Source organism: Crocodylus porosus, unplaced genomic scaffold, assembly GCF_001723895.1.
Source record: "Crocodylus porosus isolate Cpor-Errol unplaced genomic scaffold, CroPor_comp1, whole genome shotgun sequence".
Classification (NCBI taxonomy): Eukaryota; Metazoa; Chordata; order Crocodylia; family Crocodylidae; genus Crocodylus; species Crocodylus porosus.
In genome coordinates this window covers 23,646,086-23,656,054 of record NW_017728950.1, presented here as the reverse complement: position 1 = coordinate 23,656,054, position 9,969 = coordinate 23,646,086, and the positions used below count along the sequence as shown (strand labels likewise).

At 39.8% G+C, this 9,969-nt stretch overlaps 1 protein-coding gene across 4 annotated transcripts in view; it reads left to right on the top strand.

Moving 5' to 3' along the window:
• LOC109323455 (E3 ubiquitin-protein ligase RNF170-like) overlaps nt 1-9,969 on the top strand; it is a 33,072-nt gene that overhangs the window by 18,116 nt on the left and 4,987 nt on the right. For all 4 annotated transcript variants that reach the window (XM_019555016.1, XM_019555018.1, XM_019555017.1 and 1 more), the window contains 3 exons: nt 3,875-3,950; nt 5,430-5,538; nt 8,177-8,250. In XM_019555016.1, the coding sequence (XP_019410561.1) occupies nt 3,875-3,950; nt 5,430-5,538; nt 8,177-8,250 (259 nt within the window). The remainder of the gene's footprint in view (nt 1-3,874; nt 3,951-5,429; nt 5,539-8,176; nt 8,251-9,969) is intronic.

Sequence of the window (9,969 nt, the reverse complement as noted above, 5' to 3'; positions counted from 1 at the left end):
CAGCCCAGATGAAGTGTAGTGCCTATTTCTTCATCCCACCAGGAGAACACCATGTATCTGGGTCCAAGAAGACAGTTTTCCTTGAGTGTTCCATGGGGATAACTGTTCCTCTGGTATAGTTTAGTACCTGTGGAGGTGTTGGGGCTTTAAGCCCACTTTATGGAAATGGGAGGCTTCTCCCTAGCTTGCTCCTGCAGCCATATGGCTGAGGGCAGGTGAAACTTGGGGGCATCTGAATCCCAAGCCTCTGGGCTTGGGCCTGCACGTCGGATGCCTGCCAAAAGATTTCGGAAATATCTGAAGCCCCTGGTGGGGGTGGAGGATGTTTGCCGGTTGTAGGGCCACATATGGTTCTGGACTGACTCATGGATTTGGACTTGATTTGGCTAGGAACATGAAAAGTTTCTCTAAAAAAAAAAAACCTGTAGACAGCCACAAGATCCCCTCTCAGCCTTCTTTTGTGGAAGCTGAAAAGATTCAGGTCTCTCAGTCTCTCCTCGTAGAATTGTACCTGCAGGCCCTTAACCATACAAGTACCCCTCCTCTGGACCCTCTCAAGGTTATTTTAGAGCCCTAGCTGTTATTTGTACATCTAGGGTTCTAAAAAATATTGTCTGTAGGAAATGTAATGTAACACAAAATAAACACTGCATAGCTAAGTTATAAATATAGGAATACTGTGCTAAGGTTGTATGGTTAGCCTTACTTGAACAGCTTTGGCTCCTTAACAAAAACATATCTTCTGTAGATAGTATTCAGACAACTAAATCTCAGTTGGATGATGTTTCTAAAAAGGTCATAAAGATTGGGGTGTGATTCATACTTTTAGTTGATTTTGAAAGTGAAACAAAGTCCTGGCAAGCTGGTGCTAAAATATGTATATGCTTGTACACATGAATATGGATTAACTTTGAGTACTCTGGCAGTTGTTTATTTAGGATTAAACAAATAAATGCTTATGCTAAAAACACATGTATGCAATGTGAGTATTACACAGTTAAGATTGCAGTCAAATAATACAAATTTTGCAAAAGTTCCTATAGCCATTGGGCAAAATCATAGAATCATAGAAATGTGGTGAAAGGAATGTTAGGAGAGCTCTACTCCAGGAATGGCCAACCATGTGGCATGGGCAGCCTCTGTGTGTGGCATGAATTAAACTGGGGAAGGGACAGGCAGCACAGCAGCAGATGGTATAGAAACCAGAAAGCAGGACAGCAGATTAGGGGAGGGACACCAGAGAGCAGAAAGCAGAGCAGTTGATTGGGCAGGAGAAAGCTGTTGGATGGCACTTGGGAAAGGTGGGCTAATTTATGGCACTCCTGCCAAAAAGGTTGGCCCCAGTGATCTAGTCCAACCCCCTTCTCTGATGCCCAGGACTACACCTGAGAGAAGTTTGTCTAAACCGAAGTGCTCAACCTTCAGTTCACAGGCCAGATATGGTCCGTGGAGCCATTGCATCTGGCCCATGGGGCTGTCCACAGGCGGGAAAATTTGATGTGGGGGGGGAGCAGTGGCCATTAACATGGTCACTCTTCCCCGACGGACTCCCAAACCCCAAGCCTCCCACAGCCAGTCAGAGCTGGGCTATGTTCCCTTTCCCACTGTGGGTCTGGGCAATGCCCCCTCCCCCCACATCTGGATAAGAGCTGGGCCAGGCCTCCCCTCCCTCCCCCCATGGGGCTATGCCCCTTTTCCCCCCATATTTGGATCAGCAGCCATGCCTGCTTTCCCCTTCCCTCTGCTCCCCCAGCCAAACCATGCCTCCTTCCCCTGGTGCAGGGCTGGGTTGGGACCAGGTTGTGCGGCTGGATGGTGCCCTCTTTGCCCAACCTGGATGCTGGATTGGGACCACCAGCCAGATCCAGTCCTCAGACAGACCAGGCACTGCCCATCCAGCCCACTGGGGAAAAGGGTTGAACATCACTGGTCTAAACCATTCTAATGAAGACGGTTCCACAGCATCACTTGGTAGCTTGTTCAAGTATTTTTTCACCTGAACATTTAGAATATCATCTGAGGGAGTATTGAGATCCTTGCTGAAGCTGCTATGTATCCCATCCCCTACTTCTCTGTCAAAGAAGGAAATTGGATTACTTTGACATGATCCTTTTAAAAAAAAAAAAAAAAAAAACCCTAGCTGCTTATCACATTTTAGGTACCGATAAATTGATTTCCTGATGTTTGGTTCTAGATGGTTTCTGGGCATCAGGTTATGCTAAGTGATCTATATTTCCTTGAGTTGTACATTTACCCCGTTTTAAGAACAGGTATTATGTTTGCCCTTCCCAGTCCTCAAGAAAATTCTGTGTCCTCCATGACGTCTCAAAGATGATTACACCAGTTTAGAGATTACTTTAAGCTGGATCCTCTAGTGCTTGGGTGAATTTCATCAGCCCCTGCCAAGCTGACTATATCTGTCTTGCTTAAATATTTCTTAATTTGTTCTTTCCTTATTCTGACCTGCACTCTTAATTCCTAGTTAAAATTAATTTTGTTAAGCATCTTATCACAGTTAACCTTTTTTGCGCAGACAGCTAATAAAGAATCAACTATATTCTCTGATCTTTTCATTATTTGCTCTTTGTTTGGTATAATTTCTTATTATTTCCTTTGTTTTCCTCTCTAAAGGCAGTTTTAAGAATGATAAATAAAAGCTAAATCCCAGAGGTACTACTGTATTGTGCATCTTGAATATTTAATGGTTTACATGATATGTCAAAACAACAAAAATGTGAATGTACTGAGGTGTCACAAATGGAATAGACCATGGCTGCACTAATGGAGTTACCACAGGATAACGAACCTTGAGGCTAAAGTCTAAGGTGACTGCTTCAGTACATCTGTTGTGAACTAAGTTAGTAGTGCTAGGAAGAAACTACCTCGTCTGAGGAGGAAAAAATATCCTGGATTAAAACATTTACATGGATTGGAACTGAAACAAAAACTTCCAGGTTAGAGTAGATTTACCTTGATTTAAAAAGTATACCATGTAGTTGCAACTTTTTCTGCTTTGGGCACTTGTGGTTTTCACAGCCTAAAATTTTTAGCTGAGTTTAATTGCTTCACCCTGATACACTATGAGGTTTCCATGAATCCTCTTCATGAGGGAAATAAGTGATGGATTGCTGTTTCTACCTCTTTCCCACCATCCCTTTCCTCTAATTTCCCATTAAATGACTTTTTTTTTTCATGTTTAACCTCTACGCTTGTTACTGTTGGGGTCCTTAGTGGTTTCTCTCCTATCTTCACTATTCAGTTAGTTGCTCCATATTCAGAAACAAGAGGCACACCTATCCTTTCTTCTGTTCAGTATTATTTCCTAATCTTTCAAACAGCAGATTCAGTAGGGATGGACCTTAAAAGATCATTTTGCTTTGTAATAATAGGACATGTATGTACAGCGAAGGAAAAAATAAGTAGGGAACAGGATTGCTTCCAGTAACAAAGGAATTAATAGTAAAGGAAAAATTTACTTTGGAGATGGAAGAATCTTACAGCTGATGATGGATATAGAAACTTACAATCAGCATGGTTTGGTTTGGTTTTTCCAGGATAACAATTTTATTTTGATTTACTAAAACTTGAATTTTCGAGTGAAACAGTTGTGATGATTAGTCATAGCAGAGTTTTCTCGTTTGATGAAAGGTCACAATTTGAAATATTATGAAACACCTTGATTATGCAGTTTTCTTAATTATATACAAACTTCCTTAAAATCATTTATGTTAAGAGTGAATGATTCCCTTCCCCCTTTTGGCCTCTTCCCTCCCCATCCCACTAGCTTCAGGTTTGGTTTTGTTTAATCAATTGCATATTTTTCAGCGTGTGCTGCCAGTCATTGTTCTTTTGCTTTTTTCATTTCCTTTCATAGAAATGAACATCAGAACATTCACCCGGAAAACCAGGAACTAGTGCGAGCACTTCGGCAGCAGCTTCAAACAGAACAGGTGCCATGCTAAATGCTGAAAACATTCATCCTCGTAATAATGTCTTGTATAATGTTTCTGCTTTACTGCTGAGGCTTGAAATATTTCTGAAACGAGTCATTTTTGAGTGACGCACACATTTTTTTTGTATGTAAACTGTGCTAGAACCTTATCATTTACTTCATCAAGCTTGCAGTGTGATTAAAATCTCTTCCATTGATATGATGATTATTCTTTTCAGTTTTAGCTCCTAGGAAATTAGGCAGATCCTTTTCAAATTAACCCAGAATTTTTGGGATGCTCTGACAGTTGTTCAGAGATTCTTCAAGCAGTACAGGGGAAGTTCCAGTTTTGTCCACAAGAGGGTGTTAAGTAGATGGTAATGCACACACTTTGCTGTATGCTATGCCTCTGGTGGTACAGGGAAGGAGAGTCAAATCTGGAGTTCAGTTTGCAGCCATAGGAAACCGGGAAGATGTTTTGACTGTCTAGCTGAACTTCTTGGAAAACAACACAGCAGCCAAGGCATAGAGAGCTTAGGGGGAGCCACTCAGGGCAGCTGTACACATTGCATCCTTCCCTGGCCTGTATGGGGAGAAGCAGGACGAGAGAGAGGGGAGATTCTAGTAAAGCATTGGAACAGGTTACCCAGAGAGGCTGTGGATTCTCCATGCTTGGAAGTTTTTAAGTCTCAGCTAGACAAATCCTTGGCTAAGATGATATACTTGGGGGTAGTCCTCCTTTGAGCACTGGGTTGGACTAGATGACCTCCTTAGTTCCCTTCCAACCCTATTTTTTACGATTCTAAGAATGGTAGTAATGTAAATGAATGTTGCTGCAGAATTATGGTGGTGTTACAGAAAGAGCATGCAGGATCTTGGTAATAAGGAGTTGGCACTTTCCCTTGTCTTTTAGATTGGAGCATGAGCTCTAAGTCATAACCATGTATCTAGAGCTATAGGTGCTCTTTATTGGCAACCCTGTAGAAGAAATATAAAGATCAGCCATGACACCATCAACATGATGGAACTGTTAAGGTTCATAGGCAATTATCTGACATGTGGGCTTCTTACCAGGACACACATGAGCTTATGTGCATATTAAGCCTTGGAGCAAAAATTGATCATTATAACTTACGGCAGCGCAGCTCCTCTACTTTTAGCATATGAAAAGCTATAGTCAGATACTGAGTTTGTCACTTAGGGTTTTGCTTATTTAAACAAATAGGACTGTTTCTTAAATGTAGGAGTAGAAAGGTCTACTTTCATTATCCTCAGGAAGCCTGAAGTATATCCTGTATAAAAGAGGTGGAGGATTTGCATGTCATAAGAACTCTCCTATTCAACTATTTTTTCTATTTTTGCTCTTATGTTTAATGTTGGAGTCATCTTGTTTGGCTGAGCAAGTGAAGAAAGTATTCTATTTTTTAACTCAAGTACTATTCTAAATTGAAGTTTAATCCCTTGAAACAAATTGTTTTTTATTTTTTTATCCCAACAGGATGAATCTGCTGGTGATAGACATCATTTCTACACTGACATGTCTTGTCCAGTCTGTTTACAGCAAGCTACTTTTCCCATTGAAACAAACTGTGGGCATCTTTTCTGTGGTAAGTAAAAATCATCACCAGAGAAGTCAGTTAACATTTAAACTGTTCCCCTCCTCCTGAGGATATAGTGTTTACATTCCAATGTCCCCAGTGATTTGGAGTAATTCATGACTCTGGGAGAAGCCTTTCTGTTCCTCTCAACTGAGAAATCCTTAAGTAAATACTGTATTCCATGAATCTAAGGCTTTGTTTGACTAGGAGAAATAGTATAGTTCAGGCTGGGCTTAGCTAACCCCTGCTAGCAGAGGCCAAGATAAAATCAGTTCCTTTCTTGTTGTAGATGCAACATGTCATTGAATTTTAGACAGCTCCATTCTGCTTCTCCAGGACCATTTAGTCGTTTTTATTCCTTTTCTCAAAATTCTCTCTTCTGATGTGCAATTACTTGCCTATATTTCAGATAGAGAATCATAGAAAAGTAGGGCTGGAAGGGACCTCCAGAGGTCATCTAGTCCAGCCCCCTGCATGATGCAGGATCACCTCTATCCAAGCTATCCACAAATCCACTGTCTGACTTGTTAGCAAAACTTACACAGTCCTTGCGTCAGAGTTAACTCCCTAACCTGTCGCAGGTAAAGCAGGGGGACCAAGGCCGCCAATGTTCTGCTGTGGCAAAGGTTGTCAGAATACATTTGAAAGATTCAAGGAAGAGGACCATGCCCCCTACTACAGAGGAAGACAGAAGCCCCCACAGTCGATACGAATCTGACCATGGGGTAAAATTCCTTCCTGATCCCAAATCTAGTGATCAGTCTGACCTTGAGCAGAGGGGCAAGACCCTGTAGTTAAGAATCTCCACATATAAGTCTCAGCAGGAGGATTGGCACACTGTATTCAAAAACCCAGCCTTGAATGCAGCCAATATCTAGTGCTTCTGAAGGTGGGGGAAAAAAACCCCTTGAGACATCTAGGAGCAGGAGGGGGAAATTTCCTGGCCCCATGTGGCAAACAGCAAAGCCCAGAAGCGTGGAAAAAGACCCAGACCAGACCATCCCTGACCAATGTTTATCCAACTTTTTCTTGAGTATCTCCAATGATGAAAATTCCACAACCTCCCCATTTGCCTTGCTGTTCTAAGAGTGAAGAAGTTTTCCTGCTATCCAATTTAAACCTGCTTTGGGTGCAGCTTCAGACCATTGTCTGCAACTTACTTTCTGCAGCACAAGAGAAAAGGTGGTATTCCAGGTACTGTTTTATCAGAACTACCCAGAGAAAAGAGAGACAACTACCAGTCTACTGTATAGCTTTAGACTTTCATTTACATTTGCATTTTGACTTACTTAGCACTTTGCAGACTTGTTCCTGATGTCAGGGATCTTGTTTATTTGTAGAGAGGTAGAATGGAGAGAACAATAGGAGAAAAAAGTGAGTCAGGATACCACTATATGTGTGTGTGTGTGTGTGTGTATATGTGTATATATATATGTATATGTATATATATATATAACTTCTTTCAGCTGATCCATTTTTAGAAAATATTTGAAAATTGAGACTCTTAGAAAGTAGAGCCAGGTATAAATGCTTTTTGTTTACCTTAATTTACTGGTATCCCTCTAGAAAGGGATTATGGTGAGTTCTAAAAGTGAAAGGTTTAATGGTAGTGTTATGTTATGGAGATCAAGAATTATGTATCCCAATTTTTTCCCACCTTAATCCAGTGGTTCTAAAGCAGGATGCCGCATCAACATGGGGTGGCTTGAGATCCTCTCAAGGGTGTCACACAAAGTTAGCACTATTAGGCATGCAAACATGATTCACAAGATAAATCCAGAAATTTCCAGTAGGAATCCATAGTATTAAAACAGTTCTGACTTGTTGTGTTCTTTCTGAGTTCTTTGCAACAGAAAAATTGCTTTAGAATTTTTTCCATAGTCAAAAAATTAGTGAAAACTAAGACTTGGTGAGGGGTGCACTGAGTCTAACAAGGTTGAGAACCAGTGCGTTAACCAAAAGAAAATCCACTGAAAACATTTTCTGCACTATTAAAAGAAACAAGTTCCTAAATAACACTAAGAAGAATGAGGTAATAGGCCAGCAATTCCTACAATTAGTTGGAATATTGTTTATGTGTGTTACCAGATTTGAATGTACAGTTTAATTCAGTTGGAAATAAATTAGATGCTATTCTTGAGTTTTTTAACCTAGTCAAAAAATGAATCAGCTGTTTTCCATATCACACGTTTTCATGGAAATAAAGAAAAACCATGCATCACAAACTACACAAGTTTAAAGAACAAGACCATAGTTCTTTTATAAGCTGAATTCTCTCTCAACCTAAAGAAGACTCGTAAAATACTCCTGCTATGAAAGCTTTTCAAGTATTTATTTTCCAAATACTGATGCAGAAGCTTTTTTCTTTTCTTAAAGAGTTAATACAGGTATTAAAGAATTAATACAGATAATCCACCAGGATTTACACAATTAATTGCTTCCAGAATTTGAATGAATTTGGTTTAAGTATCTGTAGTGAATATTATATAAAAGCCACCAATTATAAAAACATGTGATGCCTGAAACTAATACGTAGAGGTTATAGTGTTGCTCTTTCTTAAAACCTGATTCCTTATTTCTTTATGAAAATAATTGTTTTAAATCAGAAGCATCTACTACAATGTCATTTGATATTTACCTCCATTAGGTGCCTGCATTATTGCTTACTGGAGGTATGGCTCGTGGCTGGGTGCTATTCGCTGCCCAATCTGCAGACAAACGGTAATGCTTTCTGTAATAAAAAATCCAATATCTAACTCTGGTGATAGGCCCTGATCCTGCAAACATATATTCATATGCAAAGGGACAGAGGCAGGATATTGAATGGGAGGAAGGAAGGACATATGGAGCTGAGTTGAAGGTAGGCAAGTGAGGGACAGACGACTAGAGGTAGAGTGCATGGAGTGGGCAAGACTCTGAGTGGGATATTGAGGAATAAAGGGGAACAGACAACATAATGATGGTGGGGGCATAATGGGAAAAAGCAGAATATCAGTGCCAAGCGGTGGGACAGGGATAGCAGAGTGCCTCTCTGATCAATAAGTAAGGAGATCTTTATGCTTGCATGTGCATTTCATATTGAATTTTGAACCCCAAATCATCTTACATGCTTTTGAAGGTAAAAGCCTGAACTGAAAACTTAAAAATAGAAGAAATTGTAAAACAAAACACACAAAAATCTAAGGTTCTTTTTTAATTCTCCTGTTTTTTAAGCTAATCTTTTTCATTGTTAAACAAAGTTGTGCATACTGTGCAATTAAAGCTAGTAAGTATGTATACTGGTTTCAGTCTTGAGGCCTTTATGTTGCTTTATGTTCATAAGAACAGCATGGTAGCTTGGTAACAATTTTTCTTCATCTTATCGTTTATATGCAAGAGACAAGCAACTTATGCCATTCATCGTAAATAGTGACAGAAAAATGTTTACCATGCAGCCTTTCATATATCTGGCTTTGGTCATATGATTTACAAAAATAATTGGAAATATTGTAGAGACATTTAAAAGTACTATTTGGAATATTTGTTGTATTTCTTTGCTCGTAAAACCAAGGTACATTAGTAGCCAATTTATTATTTTTTCTTATGGCATTTAAATCATGTTATCATTGGAGTGTGCCTCAAATATTAATTCAATTATCCCCCTCACCTGTTAGACAGGAAGGTTGTTATATCTCCATTATATAGGTGGGGGGCTGAAACACAGAGCGGTAAGTGACTGTAATGGATTATTAGTGGCAGAATACAAGTGAGGTTTCCAAAGATGTATAATAAATTGCAGAGTAACATACTGCACTGTATTTATCATAAAGATCTTCAGTTTTTCACATAAATAGTTCCATGACATACAAGTGTATATATTACAGTTGTTTCTATATAAATACCTAAAGCATTCAGGAATATGTGTACATGATGCAGTCTGTGTTCTGCAAAATTAAATATTTGCATCAGAATTAACCTCCAAATATATATATGGATATTCTCCCTTCTTTACTTTGGCAAGAACATTGAAAAAAATCTTCTTTTCTTGACTCCCCTCCCATTTTTCTTCAGATTAATCCCTCTACCCTCAGACTTCCCATTACAGCTGCCAGCTTTCCAGTTAAGGAGATTCTTAATGGACTCCAGGACTTAGCTGTCAGGGTGATGCACTATGCTACACTATCATAATAGCCATGATCTCTGAAGAAGTTTTGGCTGACTATCTTTAGGCTGGCATACTTAGGAGGAACACAGTTCCTGGAGTTAACCATTGTGTTATCATAGAATCATAGAAGTAGGGTTGGAAGCGATCTTGTAGATCTTCAAGTCCGACCCCCCACCTGGGCAGGAGAAAAACTGGGCTCAAATGACTCCAGCCAGGTAGGCATCAAGCCTCTTCTTAAAGACCCAAAGGTAGGAGCCAGTACCACTTCCCTTGGAAGTTGGTTCCAGATCCTAGTC